This window comes from Mchenga conophoros, linkage group LG1, assembly GCF_057382185.1.
Source record: "Mchenga conophoros isolate Kocher_MC1m ecotype Shallow Benthic linkage group LG1, M_conophoros_male_GT1.1, whole genome shotgun sequence".
Taxonomy (NCBI): domain Eukaryota; kingdom Metazoa; phylum Chordata; class Actinopteri; order Cichliformes; family Cichlidae; genus Mchenga; species Mchenga conophoros.
This window is the reverse complement of record NC_140526.1, coordinates 27,558,755-27,581,544: the sequence shown is the minus strand read 5'-3', so window position 1 is coordinate 27,581,544 and position 22,790 is coordinate 27,558,755. Positions and strand designations below refer to the sequence as shown.

The following is a 22,790-nucleotide window of genomic DNA, read 5'->3' as shown; positions in this document are numbered from 1 at the left end:
GCCCGTGATGCCGCCCCCCACCACGATGCCGCCCCGGGCAACCGCCCGTGTCTAAAACCGCTACTGTCCAGGCCATAATTAGGCTGAATAACAAATATAAACCAGTCGAGGTAGAAAACAAACAAACCCACAAGCTGCTTCATTCTTAAAAAGACTGAATGTGCTGACCAGCTCAACAACACCAAAAGGCCTGAATGATCATTGGAAATGGCTACAGTGGGTGGTACAGAATTCCTTAGGTTAAGAAGAAAGTCTTTAAAACATCAAAACAAGTGAAGAACACTGAGGTAATATTATCATTGTGGAAGTCTATAATGCCTAGAGGATGTTTTCATTCTTGAAGGCAGGAAACTTCTAAAAGAGCGCTATGAAGCCAAGATTAACTTGGGAAGAGAAAGATATGGAGAATGTGAGAAACCACTCATGATGTGAAGCATACCACATTATCTGTCAAACAGGCTGTAGGCAATGTTATGGCATGGGTACACTGCTGATGTGACTGCCGATAGAAGCAGCAGGATGAAATGTGAAGTGTACAGGGCTCTACTCTCTGCTCAGATTCAGCCAAATGCTGCAAAACTGATCAGACAGCACTTGTTGCAGTGCAAATGGATAATGACAGAAAGCGTACTGCAAAAGCACGCCAAGAGTTTATCAAGCCAAAGAAAAGAGATATCGTTGAATGGAATGAAGTAACACGAGTTCACTCTGAGTCTTCTCACATCATATATCAAAGTCACCACCGCTGGGTACTGCATATGTGCTTTTCTTTTGTAAAAAAGATAGATAGATAGATAGATAGATAGATAGATAGATAGATAGATAGATAGATAGATAGATAGATAGATAGATAGATAGATAGATAGATAGATAGATAGATAGATAGATAGATAGATAGATAGATAGATTCAAACCTGGATTCATTTAAAGTACATTGTGTGAGATTGGAAACTTTGCTTCCTATTTTTTTTAATATTTGTGATATTTTATTATTATTATCATTATTATTTATTTTAATAAAACATTTAATATACGGCTGTTCGTTAAAGACTGTGAAGCAAGCTTTAGGCCTTTAACTATTAGAGTCCTGTCAACAGAAAGTTACGATACAGAAAGGGTGACGCGGCCGCATTACGTCATGGTCAGGTGATTGACGAGGAAGTAAACAACTCCGAAGACAGTAGACATCTCGACGGGGAAAGGTGAGGAGACGTTACACGTTACATTACAACAAGATTTCTTAACATTTGCAGCCTGGGTTTGCTTCTTAGGCAGTTTTGGCCACAGACGGGCTGACTGTTTGATTTTTGACATGAAGTTTGACGCTGTTTTTACGGCTGTGAAGCGCAGTTAGCTCGCTCGGATCTTACGGCCACTACAGCATCAGCAGCATCCTGCTAGCTTTACATGTGATGCTAGAAAACGGGTTCAGGTGGTTTAAACTTTCAGTGTGTATCCAGCTGTGTTGTAAAAGGTGAGATAGGAACAAAAACTTGGCTGTCCACATGACAGAGGATGTTACTTGGCTTTGCAGAAGTATACACATTTTCCTGTTGTTGTTTTTTTGTTGTCCATTTTAAGGAAACAAAAATGTAAGTAAACTGAGCCCAACTTCAAATAAAATAATAATGGGATGTGTAAAGCCATCGGATTGGGAACTAAATGTAAAATGGGGTTTTTCAGTAGGCTGTTTTAAATTTGTAAAAAAGTGTAAAAAAAAAAAAAAAAAGGCCAACGTTGCATTTTCAAATTGTGAATTAATCTGTTACTTCTCTAGTTGTTTAAGTACTGATGGGTGGAAAAGGGTTGTCAAATTTAAAGATGAAACTGATCAAAACTGGTCTGATATTTGTTTGTTTATCCCGTGGTTTTGGATTTAAATACACTTTTTTTTTTCTTCAAATTATGCTTTTTATTTTCTTAATCCATCTGTGACATCTTCAGGTCCAGCTGTCCAGATGACATCCCTTATCTGCACTTTACAACACCATCAAGACGATGTCAACTGGTGCGCCTTCTCGGCCAAGCTGTTAGCCACATGTTCTGGGGACAAAACCCTCAGGATATACGACGCCCGTGATTTCTCCGAGCTGCCTTTTTCACCGCTGACAGGTCACGGCTACAGTGTCCACTGCTGCTGCTTCAGCACCTGTAGTCAGTTCCTCGCTTCGTGCTCCACAGATGCGACCACGGTGATCTGGTCAATGGTCTCGGGTGAGATCGAGGCTGTGCTGGAGCATCCTGGCCGTAGCCCCGTCAGGATCTGCGCTTTCTCTCCTGACTCTCTCCACTTGGTTTCTGGTGCATCTGATGGCACTTTGGCTCTTTGGGATTTTCCCTCCAGACAGCTGCGAAGGTAAAATTGTTAACCGAGTATCTCTGAAGCTAAATTATTTAAGGGGAAAACAAGGGAACTTTCCCTTGCTGGAGTTTCTTAAATGCTAGGAAGCCTCTATCTTGCAGTGTGACTCTAAATGTCACAAAAAAAACGTGACAAGCATTTTCACAATTTTCTGACTTTTGATAGCAAGATTACATGGAAGATTAGTTGAGAATTAAAATAATTGTTGTTTATTATAAGCTATTGTGTTATCGGCTGATGGTAAATTTAAAGATGTTCTTAACATTAAGACTTCTCAACATTATACAGGTCTGTAGTTTTTGTTATAATGACAAAAATGAGCTGGAACATAAATGTAAACGGGAGTCTGCACCAGTGTTTGCACTGGCCTCCTGTCACTATCAGTTTCCATGTGTTAATAAATGGGAATGATAATAGCCCTGAAGTGAAAAATAAATTGCTCATGCAGCTGCTGTCGGTTGTTTTTGTGAAGGACCGGGGCAGTGAATGACACAACAATGGTAGCCTGCTCCTTTAGCCCCTGCAGTCAGATGTTTATGACTGGCTCCACATACGGAGACCTGCGTTTGTGGGACCTGCGCATGAACCAGCTCCACGCAGAGAAGAACGCCCACGACCTGGGCGTCTCCTGCTGTACCTTCGCTCCGAGCATCCTCAGCGGTGAGAACTGTTGCTGTGCATCAGGGTGTTTTACAGCAGGCTCTGGGAATAAAGGCCCTTACACATTGGACGCATACAATTCCTGCAGATATTTAGTATTTTTTCAAATCAAACTGGATTCTTCAGATTAAAAATTTTTTTTATGTGAGTAAAGAGACACCGATAATAGATGTGACACAACCATTTTATTGATCACAAATAAATAAATAAATCACTAAATAAAATGCAGATAACATTTTTTTTAGTGATCTCACACCATCCCTTGTAGAAGAGTCACCAGAAAGTACACAAGGTCAAATTACTGCAATGCTGTTTGATTAAAATGCCATCGGTGGTGTGATCCGTACACTGCTGCTCTGTTTGGACTTGGACTGATTGTTTATTAGTAATTTTCTTTGTGAGAGACTGAGACTCTCTTTGCATTTTATTGTTTTTGTCTTTCAGGGGGTCAAGTTGTGCAGTTTCGTGTGGCGTCTTGTGGACAGGACAGCCTGCTGAAGATATGGGCCATAAACAAGTTGAGCTCTGGAGGTAGAGTGCGGCGCTCCCTCTCCGTATATCTCCTCTCATTTGATCCCTTTCTGTTGTTATTTTTTACGACCTCTTTGCATATCAGCTAACATTGCAAACCTGGATTTCACGTCCTCTGTTCCTACATGCCAGACTCCACGGATGCTAAACAGCTGTCACAGTAATACCATTTAAGGCAGAATTTGACTATCATGTTGTCATGTGACCCGTTGAAGCCTGCACTGTGGTGAAACTGTAGCCTCTCAGTGTGCACTCGTTCAGAGTTTGATGTGTATGCATTTCCAGAGGCACAACAATTCAAATCACTGGTGCTGCAAGTCCAAACGAGCTACCAGTTTTTTTTATGCTGTTATTAAAATTAACTGCAGATGAACTGTTTGTACTTCACTCCCCCACCTTTCTTTCTTTTTACCTTAAAGAGACTCTTTATTTCTGGATGTTACCATCTAATCCTTAAACTGAAAACAGTCCAGCTTGCTGTGTATTTTGATCTTTGTGCAAATGTGATTTATCTTCCGCAGCATATAAGATGAAGCTCCTGCACACATTAACTGGCCAATCAGCTCCCGTCCTTTCCTGTGCGTACTCCTCAGATGGGCAGCTACTTGTGTCTGGGTGAGAGCTCAACTTTACTTTTCAAAACATCTGCTGTCTAATTGTGTTTAATAATTAAATTAATAATACTTGCTCTTCTTTACTTTGGGAAATTATTGCATATTAAATTAGGACTTATTTTATGATTTTGGAGTTGGCTTAATGCACCACTCTCTCAAAGTAATGAGATTAATTAAATCTGGTACACTGTGAGGGTAGCTGCCATATAAATTGTACTCAAATTGTATTTGATGGGCCAAAACATGCAGCACATTTACACGATTTCTAGCCAGCTTGATTCCCTCATAGTTTCAAGCTAAATCTATATTTGACACCCCTCGCTTGATCTGAAATACCTCAGCATCCGTGTCTTGATCTATTTGAGATCAAAAGTCTGCTTTGAAATATAGATTGTTTTCCTGGATGTGTAAGTAGGCCACCTCTGCACAAATATAACGGTGCAGTACTCAGGAGCAAACACTAGAGGGAGACATGGACTGCTCTATTTCTTAATGGGTGAACACGAATTTGAGTCCAGCCTACTGTGCTGCATTTAACAGTTAAGCAATACAAATGTTTTTTAGGTGGTTGTAATCTTTTTTTTTTTTAATCTCATATTTTTATGTCTTTCAGCTCTGTGGACAAAACAGTCACAATTTATGATGCTGTAAGCACTTCTCTTATTCTGATTTACCAAGCGGCATTAGCTTAAATTGTATTTTAAAATATATCTGTCTGGATTGAATACAGAAAGCTCATGTTTTGTTTTTTGCTCATATTGTCTGCAGGAGAATGCAGTTTTGCTTTACAGGCTGAAACAGCACGAAAGGTAAACATTGATTTTCACTGACGTGGTGAGGCTTTGTTTGCTGGATTTTCACACTGAGTATAAGCACGACTTTGTGTCACAAAGACGATACTGAAATTTTCTCCCAACTTGCCAGGCAGAATTCTTTTCTGTTTAGTTCGTGATTTGATTCTGTATTTCTGTATTCTTAAATTGATACGTCTGATGAAACTAGAAATTACAGCATACAAAATTGGCCACAATATAAGATTTTGAATATTTAAAATAGCTAAAGTTAAAGCTAATGATAAAATAATTGAAGTTACTGTGATCATTTTTGCACTATTGGTTTTGTCTATATTACTTGCTGTGGTTTTATACAGACCTGAGCTCTTGTTTTTAATTTCTTCTTGCAGCAATTTGTAAATTTCTCCATAAACAGTGATGTAGTTGCTGCATAACGCTGATGTAACTGATGGAAATGACATAGGCACTTAGCCATGTTGCTTTTATATAGGAATAAAACCAGAATAGCCAAGTGGTTGTTTTTACAGAGAGACCTGTTGCAGATGAGTTGTGATCATGAGCACAGACTCATTTAGCCTGATTGCAACATGTTGGCAATCTGGTTGTTTTTATGAATTAAACTGGACTTATTCAAAAGTGTTTGGAGTCAGTCTGCGACCTGTGAAGTCGCTTCATGATCAAAAGTGGTCAGGCAGAAGTTAAGGGTGTTGGACACTCATTCTCTGGATGACCAGATGTTTGCCACAACTACTTGCAAACAGTCTCAGACGGTAAACAGTTGAGTGCAGTCACCAGGTAACCAACATTTCTAGTTGCATGGAGGTTTCAATCTTGTTTTTATCATCTTGCGTGGCTGAGCGATGAAAGAGGTCTATACGGTTTCTCCGTGGCAGTCAGTTATGTAGAGACAGCCAGATTCATAATAATATTTTCATGTAACCTTTAAATTATTACAAAATCTACATCTTTAACAGGCGTTTGGGCTCCAAGTCATCATTGTTGACAAGTATTCTGACTCTAATCTCTATTCAGAATATGTGACTGTTGGCCATCAGTAGATAACGCACATCAAAAACTATTGACTTCTTTTCTTTTTTCTCACTAAAACAGGGTTAGGGGTAGCTAGGGTTCTGCAAGAATATTCTACTGGAAATAGTAGGTACTGGATCTAAATCTCTTGCAGTATGTTTTTGCCCCCTAACTGGTGCACAACCAGGTGTCAAGTCTGCCCGTGGCCACCACCCTGCTCCGCCCCTGCTGGTGGACAACGCGTCTGTATAAAAGAAACACAAAATTCAAAACTCATTAAGTCCCATGTTTGTGGGGAAAGCGATAGCTGAAACTCCGCCCATGATGTGATCTACATCAGCGGTCCCCAACCCCTGGGCCTCGGACCGGTACCGGTCCATGAGTCGTTTGGTACCGGGCTGCGAGAGTTGAGGCTCAGGTGTGAAATGTATGGTTTTCAGCGTTATTTTGTTATCGTTTTTATCGTTAACTCGGTTTTCCTGGGTCTTTTCACGTGTGTTATGAATAAATCTTCTTTTTTTCAGTACCGGTACTAGTTTTATTTTGTTGTATTTATCCGCGACACCCTAAAGGCCGGTCCGTGAAAATATTGTCGGGCATAAACCGGTCCGTGGTGCAAAAAAGGTTGGGGGCCGCTGATCTACATGATTAAAACGGGTTGTGTTGCATTGTTGTCCCTAAACTTGTGTTTTTTTTAGAAAAAGGTAAGACTACTCTCACTCTGTCCCTCCCACCCACGCAAAACCCACAGCTGAACGATCACACTTGCATGCTATTTATACGTCCATCCAGCCACCTGTGTCTGAAAGGCAGCAGACTCCTTTCAGCGGGGCGAATGAAAGTCGTTTTGGAAAATCACTAACTGAAGAGGAAGCAAGCGGCAAGTTGAGGAAAAGTGGATAAATGGGGAAGAAGTTTTTTCATTACTTGACAAAATGTCTTCAGGAAACTGCTTTGAGTTAGACAAACTGATGATACAACATTGTGAGAGTCTCTTAGGTCGGGTTAGTGCGTGCCTCTCTTTCAGCTCTTTTAATCGTAGAGATATTTGTGTGAAGCCAGCTAGCTTTTGTGGATCATCATTTCTCAGCAATCCAGCTTAGGTTCGAGAGAGATTGGACTCATTAACGCTGCCTTGACTTTACTGAATCCGCTGAGAATTTGATTTTAATCCTTATTGAGATGCTCAGTGCGGCTTTCAGCATGGTAAGCCTTCACTGAATTGGTCCTGATGGAGAGCATTTTTATCACTGTGACATATGTAGCATCAAGCCAGAATTAAAAAAACTTTTGGCCATCTAGGAAGCAACTGCAGTTTTAAAGCTTCAAGCAGACCTATTATGCTTTGTCTTATTTCCTGTTAGAATAGTCGATGCTCATATTAAAGAGTCAAAGTTCCAGATAATGAGGCGAGGATGTGTCCAAGTAATCCCTGTCAGCTCAAACTAGGCTTCAGCCTAATCACTCAATTTCAGAGAGGTTTCTTTTTCCTACTCTTTGCTTTTGCATGAGGTCAGAGAGCATGAATGTGCTCATGTCTTCAATTCAGTTAATTTTCCTTATTAGAGGGCCAAATCACAACAACGGTCACCAAGGTGCTTCATATTGTAAAGTAAAGAAACCCCAACAAGTACACAACCCCCTATGAGAAAGCACGCTGGCGACAGTGGGAAGGAAAAACTCAATTTTAACAGGAAGAAACCTTTGTCACTTTCTCCAGCAGAAACAGGCTCAGGGAGGGACAGCCATCTGCTGTGACCGTTTCTTATGACAGCTCTCATGACAGATCTCTTATCAAGCTCCTCCCCCAAGCAGACATTCAGAAGAAAGTTTCCTTAAAGTGAAAGAAAAGGAGCTAAAACGGTTTGTTTCAGACAGTGCACCAAGCCCCAGTGTAAGATTAATCAGGATTATTCTGAACTGTGAATCATGCAAAGCTACTCTAGGCAAGTCCAGGTATTAAAAACAAGCAAACATGCAATTGGAAACTGACATCAAAGATTCCCTTTAAGTCATCGAGCTGCTTAGCAGGACTGAGATGTGGTTCTTTCCACTTTGACTTCTGAATTACTGATTTTAATAGACTCTGTTTGAGTGCTTGTATAACAAAGGTTTACTCAACGTCTTATTTTTCATTTTTCTTTTTACATGTAGTTTAAAATAAGGTAAAACTTTGTGAATTTCCTTCAGAATTATTAATGCATAGTAGTATGTGTATGTGTAATTTAATTTAAAAAAGTAGTAGAAAATAAAAACAATTATCAAGCTGCTGGAGTAATTTGAAATCCAAGGTAATCATTACGTTCGTGTATGATTCTTGGAAATGATTGCATTGATGTTGAAAATGTAATCCCGCCCATTGACATCGATGTGATTGTGTTATTGGCATAATTGTTGTCGGTGAATCATGCATAAGCTGTTTGCCTGGTAAATCTGTTCGGACACCTTTCTCTGTCAGTCTGTTATTTTTTACCATATAGAGAAATTATACCTGTATTGTGAATAGAAGCAGCGTTCAGGTGGTTATCCTCTGCTGCAGGTACGTGACGGCGTGCGCCTTCTCTCCGACCTCACCGCTTATTGCTACAGGATCTATGGATAAGACCATAAACATCTGGAGGCTGGAGGATGGTTGCGGTGGAAACGGTAGGGAGGGAAAAACCCACACACATCACTTTAGAAGAGTCACATCTATGTTTTGATGAGTTGTAAAAATGTTCCTGTAATCTGTTTTTGTTTTTCTCCCTTACTGCACCTCCCCGTCCAACGGAAAGGCGGGAAGCTGTTGCCTGGTTGGTTTTCTTTCTATCTTTTTTTGTTTTTTCTTGTTTGGACACATTTTTATGTCACTTTAACAACAACAACAGCAGACTGAGTACAACAGCAAGCAACACTCAGCAGTAACAGGCCAGCTTTTATTGCTCCTTTTTTGCCAGCTCTGAAAAACAGAGGATTTTTTAAAGACCTTATAACCTTTATATTCTCTGCTGAGTACGAATCAGTATAACCTTTAATAACAGTGTTTCAGCTCAAGAGCATCATTGGCTCTTTTTTTGTGTGTGTTAAGATTTTACATGTTAAAGCAGCTTCGTCTCCTAAAGAAGGGCACAGATGTTGGTTTCACGGTCGCCCTCGTTTCCTCGATGACTCGCCACTCTCACGTGTTTGCAGTTGGCCCAAAGACTTCATTGCATTTCTCATGTTTACGGTTCTTTTTCTTTGTTTTGTTTGTCTTGCAGAAGAATCTGCTCAGACTTCAATCAAAGGTGATAAGACAGCTTTACTGTATTATGTGTTGCAGATATTCTATACAAAAATATTCCAGTCCTGAGACAAAGTGTGCACGAAAGCCTGCGATTGTTTTTGTCCTAATCACACTATTCACGTTTGGTTTCACATTAATCTTTCAAACATTTATTTATATCGCTGTAACAGCCACAGCCTCACGATCAATAAGCAGTCAGCCGGACTCCAGGTTCGCCTTGCATGGAGAATATGTGTCCATTTTTCAAAAGCTGTCTAGGACTGACCATCTTGCTTTGACTCACCCTCTCAGGGAGAGCCTCGGGAGGCCGATCGAAGCTGCTGGTCAGCGATTGGTCGGAGGACGATGTGTCAGAGTGGCTGCTGGAGGAAGGCCTCGAGGGATTGGTGGACAGATTTAAGGCCAATAACATAGATGGGACAGAGCTGCTCAGCCTCACCAAGGAAACACTGGCGTCAGAGCTGCACGTCGGTGAGGAAGACGAGCATCACACGCTGCTCAGCGAGAGCGGCGCCGCTTCCCCACTCCCTCCTTTTCCCACAGTCCTAATACTTTCCTTTTTGTCCAGAACAGAAGGATAAAAGCCCAGTCTTATGAGCATTACACGCCGGGTCTCTTGTGAGAATGAGCACGGCCGCGTGCGGATTAGGATTTTTGCACCTATTTACATGGATAAAAGATGGCATATTAAATCAAAGTAAGGGTGAAGGAATGGGTGCTGATGGGGAGGGGGTGGGGGGGGGTTTTACTCAGCAAGATTATGTAATATTAGGCTGCACTGGGAAACCACTAAGCTTTAGGGACCTTAGCGGTTCGGACGTTTAATCTGGAGCGCTTCTTCAGTTACATAACCCAATCATCAAAACAGAATTCCCCATACGGTATAAAGTGGATTTATACCTAAGCCCTATTGGTTATTTCCAAGTCTGTCTGAATGTATTATTTTTAGTTGATCAGACGCTTTTGTTTTTTTTCCTCCCCCCTTTCACCATCAAGTGAAACCGCTCGGCAAAGTCGGAGCGTTATGTTGTCGATGTCAGTCTACCAGCTAGGCCTGTGTTCGTCACGTAGTTGTCAGCAAATGTTTGTTGCATTGCCGTGCCGTCATTTTCATCCCACAGTCGCTGTCAATCACTCCTCGCCGTGGCAGCTCGCGTTCACATTGTTCTGTTCTTAGTAACGCCGCGTGAATCCCACCTTGCTTGTAACCAGAACTAACTTGGAGAAGAGTGTTAGAGTAGTAGTCTGTTTTATCTGCTACAATGACAGAGAGATGGAGCGCCCTGACGCGTTTTTCAAAGCTGAGAGTGAAATCAATGCCTCTTTGAGAAGAAAGCACACAATGTTTAAAGTCCTTTGTGTTCATTTGCAGTTAAGGCATTTTTTATGAGATTGTTTATTTGTAAACTATAATTTCTGTGTGATGATTTATTTTTTTTCAAAGTAAAACTGGCCCCCGGGTAGCTGCTGAGCATTTATCTTTGAATTGGACAGACAGCAGACATGGTCTGGTCCCACCACCCTCACCCACGCTCACATTTGTCACCCGAGAGCGCAGTGCTAAAGACACGAATAACAAATGCTCAGAGGCTTCATCGTATTGATATTACTGTCAGTGTTTGGGTCAGTTCAGCTTGTTCCACTTGATGCTCAGCTATTTTCCTTTTCCTTTTTTCTTTCTTTCTTTGAATCACTGCACACCGAGTCTTTATGTGCCTCTGTTCTGTGGCTGATGTGTGTCTGTAGAGTCAGTCGGCCTGCGCAGTAAACTCCTGAGGAAGGTGGAGGAGCTGAAGAGTGATTCAGTGTGTCTAGGCATTCCCGATGAGTTCCTGTGTCCAATCACCAGAGAACTGATGAAGGAGCCGGTTATTGCTGCTGGTGAGCTGAGATCATCGATCGTGTGTTCCATCATTACTTTGTGCTTTTTTGTGTTGTTTACACAGTTTTTTGCACCCCAAACAGATGGCTACTCATATGAAAAAGAGGCCATTGAGAGCTGGATTAATACCAAAAACCGCTCCAGCCCCATGACCAACCTCCCCTTGCTGACGACTCTGCTCACCCCTAACCACACCCTGAAGATGGCTATTGGTCGCTGGAAGACCAGCCAATAGACATCTGTGGATCTGAGCTGGCGTGCTAATGATTTTTCACTGAAGTGTAGAGAAGCAGAATGCAGTGCTCAGATAAATGCCCACAGCACCGTTTCAGGAAAAGGTGTGCATGATAGTTAGCCAGATTTTAAACGACCAACCCGAATCAACAATCAGCTGCCTGCTATCACACAGAGGGGGGGAAAAGACCAGCATGAGCATCCAGAGTTTTCAAGAATGCACTTAGCTATTCACTCAAATTCAACTGGCTTTGGCTGCAGCAAATATGTCACTTTTAGGCTGGATCATGTTTTCAATTTCCTCATATTTGGTCCTTCCTGTGAAATCCCTGCTTTGATTTTTGATCAGTGAAGAATGAGGAAAACTATTTGCCTGCATTGCTTTTAATGATTCCCCTAACCTCACTTTACAAATAGGTGACTATTTTGTTATTATGTGAAACTGATTAGCATTATTGATTTTATATATATATACACACACACATACACAAAACACTATTTGCACTAACTGTAGATCAGAAGAATCTACAGTGTATTTTATTTAGATTGCTGTAACCTTGTTGTTTACCTTAGGCTGTATGTGAAACAGAGGTGTGGACTCGAGTCACATGACTTGGACTCGAGTCAGACTCGAGTCATTAATTTTATGACTTTAGACTTGACTTGAAAAAATGTTGTAAGACTTGTGACTTGACTTGGACTTTTACACCAATGACTTGGGACTTGAATTGGACTTGAACCGGTTTACTTGAAAAGACTTGATATTTTACCCCAAATATAAAATTTAACATGCATATTATATAGAGATTGAAAATGTGACGTCATTCACGGGTAGAACCGCAAAGGATTCTGGGAACTCGTGGCAAGCGGTACTAGCGCACGCAGGCTTTCAATTAAAATCAGTTATACAGCAATAAAAAGAAACGCAAAAATGTCAAGAAGCTGTTGTATTATTAACGGCAATAGCCGGTCGCATGACAGCCACGGGAAGCCGACGGGTAAAGAGATCGGTTGTTATCGGATTACGTCGTTGAAGAGAAATTGTTCGAGCCATGTTTCCGAAGTAACAAAGAGGCGACGGGTGGCCTGGATTGCAGCCATTCAAAGACCAAATATAACGTCCCAGAACCCTCCAGCTCACAGGTTAGTCTGCTCCAAGCATTTACACAAAGGTCAGTCTGCTGTTGTAGTTAATGCGTCATTTTTCTTAACATAATTGGTGATATAGGTTACAAGCAAGTCTGGCGCTGAACAGAAATGGTCGCGCTATGCTCCTTTGTTTATTGTGCATAAATAGTGAATTGTCCTGACACAATATTGCGTTTCGCTTCTGTTATTATGGTACATTGACAAAAACATATACTTTTATTCACAGGATAAAACAGATTTTTTGTATCACTAATTGCCCAGTACGATTACAGCATCCAATATTGTTGTCACTGCTACATTTCTGTGATGCTACCTGTTGAGTATTGCAGCATCGACAGCGATCAACTCGAAGGAAAATGACGACGGAGGCAAAAATGTCCTTAATATTTTGGGAACTTTATTCCTCATCAACACGCGGCAAAACTTTTCTCATGGGTGCCATTTTCGTTGTGGTATACTTTTTTTTTCTTAGGGGCGTGATGACGCAGCATCCGTGCTCTTACAATGAAACAGTGCCTCCTTGTGGTGGCAACTAAAATACTGTCTCTGTTAAACCACAGTAACCATAATGCAGTTAAACACTGTACAACATGAGTACACACAATGAATATCTTAACACCCCCTCTTGTACTCAGGTTGCTGGAATCAAAGAAAAGTTGTACAATAAACGATAAACAGTTGTACAATCTCTACCACACTTCCTTTTTTCTTTTTCTCTCCTCTTTTCTTTTAAGCACCAAACATAACGTTAGCAAACTTAGCAAGTTTTAGCTTAGAAACAGGTTTGGTCATAACATCTGCAACCATTTCTTCAGTGGTGCAATATAACAGACACATTTTCTCTTCATTTACAATGGACCTTACAAAATGATATTTAATGTCCACATGTTTGCACCTCTGTCGGCTCACAGGGTTTTTAGCCAGGGCAATTGTTCCCTGGTTGTCCTCGTACACTATTGTTTGAGTGTAGCTGTAGTCATCTATACCTTTCAAAAGCTGTTCTAAATATATACACTCTTGCATTGTGGAAGCCAGAGCCATATACTCTGCTTCACAGGTAGAGAGCGCCACAGTGGGCTGTTTCTTGGTCTTCCATGAAACTAAAGAACTGTTGTTACATAGACGTACACAGTAACCAGTAGTGCTGCGTCTGTCGGCAGTATCACCTGCCCAGTCAGCATCACTGTAGGCCACTAGACCCAAATTTTCATCTGTTTCTTCTAAAACACAACTTCTTATCTTTGGACCCTTTGAGATATCTCAACACATGTTTCACAGTTCCCCACTGTTCTTCTGTAGGCTCATGGAAATGTTGCGATAACTTGCTTACCACAAAACTCAGGTCAGGACGGGTACCTGATGCAAGGTATATAAGACTGCCTACAGCCTCTCTATACATCCTCACATCTCTTATCTTAGTAGCACCTTCTGTGTAACACAACTTCTGATCACAGGGAGTTCCTCTGGGTTTACAGTTCTGCATGTTAAACCTCATCAGTATCTTGTTGACATAGGTTTCTTGTGACATTGTTACACATCCATCAGACTGAGTGAAATCAATACCCAGAAAATGCTTAAGTCTGCCCAAGTCTTTCATCTTAAATTTGACTGAAAGCATTTCTTTCGCATCCTTCATTACCTTTTCATTGCCAGCAGCAATTATCAGGTCGTCCACCCAGATGATCATAATCACCTTACCATCTTTTGTCTCTTTGGTATAAACACAGTGGTCTGCTGGGTTTTGCCTGAAACTGTTCGCTGTTAGGTATTCATGCAAGATCCTATTCCAGTTACGACCAGATTGTTTTAACCCATACAAGGATTTTTGTAATCTACAGACTAGCCCTTCTCCCTCTTCATAACCTTCTGGCTGATCAATGTAGATTTCATAATCAATGGGAGCGTGTAAATATGCTGTCTTCACATCCATTTGATGGAGTAACAGGCTCTCCTGCGCTGCTTTCTGTAACAAAACTCTTATGCTGGTTAAGTTGGCTGTTGGTGAGAATGTCTCTCCATAATCTATCCCCAACTGTTGGCTGTAACCTTTGGCTACGAACCTTGCCTTGTATCGGTCGTTTCCCTCAATGTCACTCTTAACGGAATAAACCCACTTCCCCCCCACTGTTTTCTTTCCCTTTGGCAAAGTGGTTAGGGTAAAAGTGTCATTTTCCCGTAACGAGTGAATTTCTTCATCCATGGCTTTGATCCAGTTCTTTTGAGTTAGCTGATTCTATGGCTTCCTTAAATGTGTTTGGGACACCACACACTGCCCTGTAGCAGTAGTCTATGGTAGTGTGGATCTCATCGCTGCCACTGTTGGCAGCTACAAAGTCATTTAAATGTCCCGGTTTTCTTCTCTCCCTAAGAGGATACCTTTTGTTGACAAATCCAACACTTGTCACACTTGTCTCTTTTCGTTCACGCTCATCAGGTATACCACTTTGTGGACTTGTGTCTGTCACAATAGGTTCTGGAACCTCATTGTCCTTGTCACCTTTCTCTGAAGGTCTGTTAGCCATAGGCTGTCTTACTCTGCTACAGTCATCATTTAGTTCTCCCTCATCTGTCTGTGTTTGTCTTTCTACATTTACTTTGCTCACAAACTTAGCAAGTCTATGTTTCTGAACTTTCTCAGTTTCAGGGTGGTAAACTAAGTAGGCGGGACTGTTCTTATCATAACCTACAAAGAAACCTTGGTCACATTTTGAATCAAGTTTCCCCTTGTCCTGTTTGTATGCATAGCACACAGACCCAAATTTCTGCATTTTTGACAAGTCTGGCTTTTTACCTGTCAGCATTTGGTAGGGTGTTTTCCCTGTTCGCTTACTAAAGCATCTGTTCCGTGTTACAGCAGCAGTTTGAATGGCATAGTTCCATAGGCATTTCGGTAGCTGACTCTCAATTAGCATGCACTTGCCCATCTCGAAAAGAGTACGCCACCCCCTCTCGGCGGTACCGTTCTGATGGGGTGAGTACGGGGCTGATGTCTCATGCTTAATGCCATTTTTCCTTAACAGGGTTTGGAAATCTCTGCATGTGAACTCTGTCCCATTGTCTGATCTAATGCATTTTACGTTGCCATATGGTGCAACATCTGCTAGAAATTTCTCTGTTGCCTGCACTGTATCAGTTTTCGTCTTCAGGAAATATACAAACACTGAGTTTGAATAATCATCAGTGAATGACTGCACATATTTGTACCCATCAATAGATTCAGTGGCTATCGGACCTGCTAAATCTGTGTGTACCATTTGTAAAGGAGCCTTTGCTCTTGTAATCAGGATCTCTGTTTCGGGTTTGTGCAAACTTTCCCTGGATACACACTTCACATTCCTTTTCAGGTCTATCGGTTCTCCCCTTAATCTGCATACCGTTAACCACACCTTGCAATCTTACTACATCTTCATAGTTGCAATGACCTAATATCTCATGCCATGCCTGTATGTCATGACAGGTGTTACACTTATCATTACCCTCAACTTCAGTCTGCAAATAGTACAACTTGCCATACACATGAATGTTAAAGTTAGTACCGTCTTTGTGGGTCAACGTGTCCTGCCCTTGTTTAAAGGTGACTGTTGCTCCTAATGCAGTGGCTGACTTTACAGAGAATATGTTCTGGGGGTATGATGGAATAAACAGCGCATCTTTCAGCGTTGCTTTGCGTCGCTGGCCTGTATTGTCAATCAGGAACACCTCTGCGTCCCCCCTCTGTTGGGCGACGCCTCAGCACTGGGTACCGTCTGCCAGTTCTACACTGTGTGACTCCGGTCTGAACGCGTCGTCGAAGCTCTTGAACTTGGCGATGCTGTTAATGATGTGTGAGGTAGCCCCAGTGTCCACCAACAGGCCTTTCTCCTCAATGCTGTACGCTGACTGCTGGACTTTGATGTCTACGCCCTTAATCCTGAAGGCATAATCTGGCGTTTCTGCTTTGGATCCGTTGCCGCTCTCATCTGCGACCTTCCGCGCGCCATCTTGTTTGTCTTTATGTCTACATGTGGTATCACTGTGTGTGCTGCTTTTGCAATGACTGCACCACGTCCTCATCTCCGTCAAACATGAGTCGAGGCAGCCTGCTTGCTCCTCGTTGATCCGTGTTGCTATTTAGCCGTTAGCCCGCTATCCGTTGTGGCTCCGGATCTTCATGAGAAAAAACTCTTCTTCGAGTCGGCCCTGGGCCCATAACCTGTTGAGTATTGCAGCATCGACAGCGATCAACTCGAAGGAAAATGACGACGGAGGCAAAAATGTCCTTAATATTTTGGGAACTTTATTCCTCATCAACACGCGGCAAAACTTTTCTCATGGGTGCCATTTTCGTTGTGGTATACTTTTTTTTTCTTAGGGGCGTGATGACGCAGCATCCGTGCTCTTACAATGAAACAGTGCCTCCTTGTGGTGGCAACTAAAATACTGTCTCTGTTAAACCACAGTAACCATAATGCAGTTAAACACTGTACAACATGAGTACACACAATGAATATCTTAACACTACCAGAAATTATTTCCACTACTAATTAATTACCGTTGAGCTCAAAGGTCCTATTAATAAACGGTTAAGGAATGTATATTTATGACGACAATTTGTGAGACTGGTAAACTTATGATATGTACGATGGTCTTTCGTTCTACACGGTGCATTTCAAGGTCCTGCACCCATCCGTCGGTAAACTGTACCTGGACTTGTTGCAGTGACCTGAAGTTACTAAACTTCATGAGTGTGTGCACTCACTCCAAGAACCGTATGATTATAAATATGCATATAAATATGCTACGATGAGATAGCTGACTTCATCTAACTAGCAAATGTTGTCCAGGCTACGTTGGTGATGCAGTTTTTTTTAATGTGTATGATATTTTTGTCATGCGATTTTAAAGCTGGTCCTACAACCGCATCCAAGAATAACATGCAGCTTATCTCAGAACTGTCGGTGAAAATTATTCTTGGAGCTAGGTTTAATTGAGCTGCATTTTAAAGAGGTGCAATTTCACAATTTGTGTATATTTTCTAAGTTCACTATTTTGTCATGTGTTGAGAAAAACACAGATTTTAAAATTACATGGTCTAATATTTACATTTAGCATAACTGCAACATGCTTTTTTTTTTTTTTTTTTTTTTTTTTTTTTTTAAAGACTCGAAAGGACTTGAAATTCAAAGTTTCAGACTTGAGACTTGACTCGGACTTTTACACCAGTGACTTGAGACTCGACTCTGACTTGCCTGACATTACTTGAGGCTTGACTTGAGGATAAAGACTTGAGACTTACTTGAGACTTGCAAAACAATGACTTGGTCCCACCTCTGATGTGAAAGATGAACATAGCTGCTGTGTTGGAACAGCGACGCCAATGTGGAAGTGCCTTTCACCTGCATTCTTTCTATTAGCCAGCAGGGGGCGACTGCTCTGGTTGCACAAAGAAGCAAAATTCATAAGAAGCCTGATAGAAATCCTTCTGCTCTCTTCGTTTATGGGCTCAGTAAACATCTTCCTGATGACTTTATAAACTCAGTCACTAGTTTAAAGTCTTGCTGAATACAAGATGATGCTCATTTGTGTAGCATTTGGCAGTTTCTAACTCATTTCCACTCCTCACACGAGAAATTGTGGTTCAGAAAAGCCAAGATGGTGAGACCCGAAATGCTCAAGTCCAGACTGGAGAAAGATAGTCCGTGTTTTATATTGATGTTTATTACAACCCTTTTCCAAAAAAGGATGCTTTTTATCATTTCAGAACAATTTCAGATCATTAAAACCATATGATGATAGCATGTCTTTAAACTTTGATGCTTGGAAAAGGTAAAGTTGGGGCATGCTTCCCTCTTCTTTTAACAGCATCAGTTGCTGCCGTTTGTGAAGCAAAAATGTTCCCTCATTCTTGGTTTATATGAAAACGCAACATCCACAGTTTTAAACAACGAAGTTTACTTCAAAGGCTCGTTTTAATGTCAATTTAGGCGAGTTATGTGAAAGGTCCTGTGAAAGGCCTTTCTCCCACCCACACACCCGGAAGCTTTAAGCAACATTTTATGGAGTAAAATGAAAGAATGAGCTGTAGAAATGTAGTCATCCAGGAATATTTTATTATACCACAATATTAATGTGGTAATATTCTGTAATCCATAGTATGACTCTGAAAAGTGTATATGACAACTATGAACATATATTAAGTCTTAAGTTTCTGTTTTCTCTCTTTATCCCACATTCTGTAAAAGCTCTTTCTCAAGTCTGAATAAACCAATAAACACTTCATATGAATATTTTCTCTGCTATGCAAAAATAAATAACATTTACTGTGAATACTGAAGCAGTCACTTGTAAGATTATGACAAGAAGCTGTCCAACAATGTCATGTACAGTGCCTTTTTTTTGTGTTTTTCTAGTCAAATGCACCAAGAAAAAGGATCTCGGGTACACGAAGTAATCCGTTCTGAAGCCTGTAATGCTAACAGATAACCACTTACAGGGAAATAGATAATCTGCAAATATAGTGTACACCGTACAAATATAAATGTTTTTTAAAAGACACTTCACAATAGAAATGGTCATATCCTGCAACAAACAGCGTGAGGTTTCGTATATTCGTGCACAAAGCTTTCTCAGTTTTCTATATTTGATATTATGAATTAAAAGTTGAGACAATAGACTACTCTTTTTTTTTTTTTTTAAATTTAAATCCCTACTTAAGGTATGTCTGGTCTTCTTGAATACACTAGCTGTATACATGTAAGCAAAAGCATAGTAGCCTGAGTTGAACACTGGTTCTAGATTGTAAATGCAGTGCAGCAGCATAAATCTACAAAACAGGCTCAGGGAAGGGAGCCGCTCTCACGCCCGTCTCCCTTGCTACCTAATGTGGGACATAGCTTGTTGAAAAAAACCAGCCTGCTCCTGTGCTTTGAGAAACTACGCTCAGACGTTGGATTCTATAAAAGAGCGTTTGGGCTTTATGGGAGCCATGTGCAGAGCTGGGTTGTCTCTCGTCAGGCTCGCCTGCCTGTGCCTCCCCTCGGGGAAGCGTAGCTGGGAGGATGTGGTACCTCTGCCCTCTCGCTGGTGCAGCCGGTCTCCAAACTCACGGCCCTGCTGCTGGCTGTTGCTGTGGCTCACAGAGTGCTGCTCCTGGAATGATGCGTGTTTGAACTCATTGTTCAGCCCTTGGAACTCCATCACGGACATGCTGAAGCTCTCCACCCCTCCTCCCTGCCGGCTCAGGCCAGAGGCCTGCTGGCTGACTCGCACCGCTTTGTCCATGACCCCCATAAAGGGCCGGGGCTTTAACTCAGGTTTTGTCTTGAAGCTACCGCTGCTCTTGATAGGGCACGGGGCATCTGGTGCCTGCTGCCTGCCCCCATCTGACAGGTTCCCACTGGAGGCCTGACTGGAGCTGGAGCCCCTTGAGCCTGTTGTTCCTGCTCCACCACCCTCCCGCCTAACCTCCATACCAGCACCTAAAGCGAGCGCCAGGCCATCCAGAGCCACAGAGTGGGTAGAGAGCCTGTCAGAGCCCCTGGAGAAGCTGGAGGAGCGCGGCTGGTACATCTGCAGAGGTCCAGGTGGGGAGGAGCTGTTGGGAGACATAGGGTGATAGTGCTCAGTAGGACTGAGCCCAGAGTGTTCACAGGATCCAGGGCCGATGTCGATACCCATAACAGGTGCAGGCCTCAGAGAGGTGGAGATGTGTCTACCTGGCAAAGGACTAGAAGGACCGCACAGAGACAGAGGCCTGCCCCCAATTCTGCTCCCTGACTGGAGGGAGTGGCACTGGTGATGAGTCCTGCTGCCCTGGCTCTGGAGTTGCCTGTTAACAGCAGGAACTGGCTCGGGCATGTCCACAAACAGCTGGTTCTGTACATATTCCTCTTGATGAAAGCTCGGCGACTGATCTCCTAATCCAAAGGCCACAGCTCCGGGGAGAGTCCTGTTCGGAGCGTATGGATTCAGAGGCCAAAATTCAGGACTTTTCCCACACTGCAGGCTCACCTCCTCGCCATCTTCCTTTTCTTCTTCCTTCTCCGCATTGGCCTGCTCTGCTGGGATGTGCCTTTCCAGACTTCCCTGTGAAAAGACGTCCGTTTCCTCCTCTGTGGTTTGATGATGGTGGGTGTGAGGGTCCCTGTTGTAACCCTGTGCCGAGTTGTTGCTGGAAAGCTTCTGATGATGCTTACATTCCTCCTCTACTCGTGCCAGCAGGCGTCGGATCTCCCGGTTGGACGGGCAGAGTCGTGCTGCTTCGTGGAGATCTGCCAGCGCTGCAGCAAACTGCCTGGGGAGAACCGAGAAAACGAACAAAAGGAACTTTTTAAAAATACAGAGAGGACGCGGGCCTTTTCTCGCAAGAATTTCCTCTAAGCAAAAGGATTCGGCTCGAAGTATACTTGAATATTGTTGTACCTGCTACTCCTCTTGGCCCGGGCTCTGGCGTAAAAGGCTTCATAAGACCTTGGTTTCAGTTCCAGGGCTTTTGTTGCAAACTCCTCAGCTATGCCAAAGTCCTGCAGAAAAATGCATTTAGTGACACGCGCTGTTTGTATTTCAAATTAAATGTGACGCTGTGACGTGCAGCAACAAATAAACCCCACTGTATGATCAGCTGCGTTTCTAAGTGCCTAGCCTGGAGAGTGCCGGCTCTGCAGAAATAATTTGAGGCCATTCCAGTAATAAAAAAAAGAACAATACTGTTTGTTTGCCGCTTCATTATATGGAGCTGAGGATCAAAACCTGTTTAATGAAACAGAACTCGCGCTGCAATCATTTTTATTGACCAGGAGCAGAAGGAGAGCGGCTTGCCTTTCCTGCTGGTTTTTACTGCTCCCATCATCACTCTCAGGTGAATATTTAATGACACCAACACAGTGTGATTCTGTCCTTCAGAGTGAGGTCAAAACGACAGCCTTGAATGTGAGATTGTGAGCGTCGCTGTTGAATGTTTAATGACGGTATCATGTAGTCTCCCTGCTGGCCCCTACTGCCTGCGTTCAGCTGTAATATGTGGATTTTAGCCAGCGCGTTAGTGCGGCCACTGTAAATAAACCCCCTGCAGAGCCACGGAGAAGGAAAGAGAGTGGACTTAGCCTGCCAGAGAGAGTGACCTTATCACATCACATTATCTGCTCCATTATTCATCGGCCACACTGACCCTAAGGATGGCATTTTTACACAGTCTGTTAGGACGTCTGTCATCACCAGGGTGGGTTCCAGCCCTGGCTGCAGGCCACACACACATCTATCTCCACACTAACGGCACACAGTTATTCATTATGTCACCACCTGCTTCCAGGTCTTACAAGTACATTCTGTTTACCAGGGAGGCCTGAAATTAGATCTGAAAAGCAGCTATATTTTTGCATTGCGCTATACCAGCGGAGACATGTTCTTTTTATGTTGATACAGATAAATAATACATCTTGAGAAACCGTGTATCTTGCCTCGGCCGCCCTAACTGACATTCCCTAGGTGTCCAACAAACCTGCAGATGTTAAATAGTGCAGAAGTGGTTTGGTACAGCTGTGAGTCTTACGTTGGTTTTCCTGCGGCACCGTGAAAGGTTTAGATAGAGGGAGACTCGCAGGTCTTTCAAGCCTTTCAGCTCCTCTCCTTGCCCCTCACGTGGTAGTTTCCTTAGGGCATACTGATAACGCTGGCCTGCTTCTTTCATACGTCCCTTCTGTGAAAGAAGAGAAAAACTCAAAGGGGGTTACTGACAACTAATCGTTTTCCCACCACATGTAACATGTAACATTCGCTATACCGCACCTTGTAAAGTAAGTTCCCTTCCTCCATCAGCTTCTGCAGCAGGATGAGGAGAATGTCTGGTTTGGAGGAAGCCATAGCCCACGTAGCATGACCTGATGGAGGGGTACAAAAACTTTTTGTATTATCCTGCCTCACCTTATCTCTTGTTCTTTGGATGTTAAATATGTCACATATGTCGGGTACCTGATCGATCGTGCGGAGCCGTTCTATAGCCTTTTGTTTGATAACGGGGAGCAACCAGGGATGGAGAGAGAGAGAGGTGAGAAGGGAGTTAGACAAGTGGATGTAAAACTGCTCGTGTGTGGCAGTAATCAAATATCTATCAAGCCGTAAAGAGCCACTGATTAGTTTAAGGCGAATACGAGCGCACTTTGAGTGATGGGCTTAGCCTGAGACGCGTCGATTCAACTTTATGCTATGTTAGACGTCGTGCCGCAATTAGTGAAGAAAAATTGTTGTACAATAATTAGTTTTGAAGAGGAGCAATGATGGGAGCAAAGTTGTCATG

General features: G+C 42.5%; 2 protein-coding genes across 2 annotated transcripts in view; one reads left to right on the top strand and one right to left on the bottom strand.

Moving 5' to 3' along the window:
• The first annotated feature begins 1,093 nt into the window (after positions 1–1,093).
• On the top strand, positions 1,094–18,776 carry LOC146583495 (WD repeat, SAM and U-box domain-containing protein 1-like). The gene is made up of 13 exons (XM_085272498.1): positions 1,094–1,202; positions 1,945–2,356; positions 2,835–3,022; positions 3,467–3,553; positions 4,075–4,168; positions 4,781–4,814; positions 4,936–4,976; positions 8,530–8,636; positions 8,765–8,782; positions 9,230–9,256; positions 9,547–9,726; positions 11,002–11,136; positions 11,221–18,776. Exons 2-13 carry the CDS (start codon positions 1,959–1,961, stop codon positions 11,370–11,372), a joined length of 1,461 nt encoding a protein of 486 aa, XP_085128624.1. The 5' UTR covers positions 1,094–1,202; positions 1,945–1,958; the 3' UTR covers positions 11,373–18,776.
• LOC146583494 (protein TANC1-like) overlaps positions 18,588–22,790 on the bottom strand; it is a 54,967-nt gene continuing 50,764 nt past the window's right edge. The window contains exons 25-29 of the mRNA XM_085272490.1: positions 22,466–22,495; positions 22,283–22,374; positions 22,047–22,193; positions 20,921–21,021; positions 18,588–20,792 (exon numbers count right to left, since the gene is read on the bottom strand). Coding sequence (XP_085128616.1) covers positions 19,439–20,792; positions 20,921–21,021; positions 22,047–22,193; positions 22,283–22,374; positions 22,466–22,495 — 1,724 coding nt within the window. The 3' untranslated portion in view covers positions 18,588–19,438. The remainder of the gene's footprint in view (positions 20,793–20,920; positions 21,022–22,046; positions 22,194–22,282; positions 22,375–22,465; positions 22,496–22,790) is intronic.

Bases quoted from the DNA above. Each gene is read 5' to 3' on its own strand.
- LOC146583495 (XM_085272498.1), top strand. From the start codon at position 1,959: ATGACATCCCTTATCTGCACTTTACAACACCATCAAGACGATGTCAAC. The intron at 3,554-4,074 runs GTAGAGTGCGGC...TATCTTCCGCAG, and splicing joins AAACAAGTTGAGCTCTGGAG to CATATAAGATGAAGCTCCTG. The intron at 9,257-9,546 runs GTGATAAGACAG...TCACCCTCTCAG, and splicing joins TGCTCAGACTTCAATCAAAG to GGAGAGCCTCGGGAGGCCGA.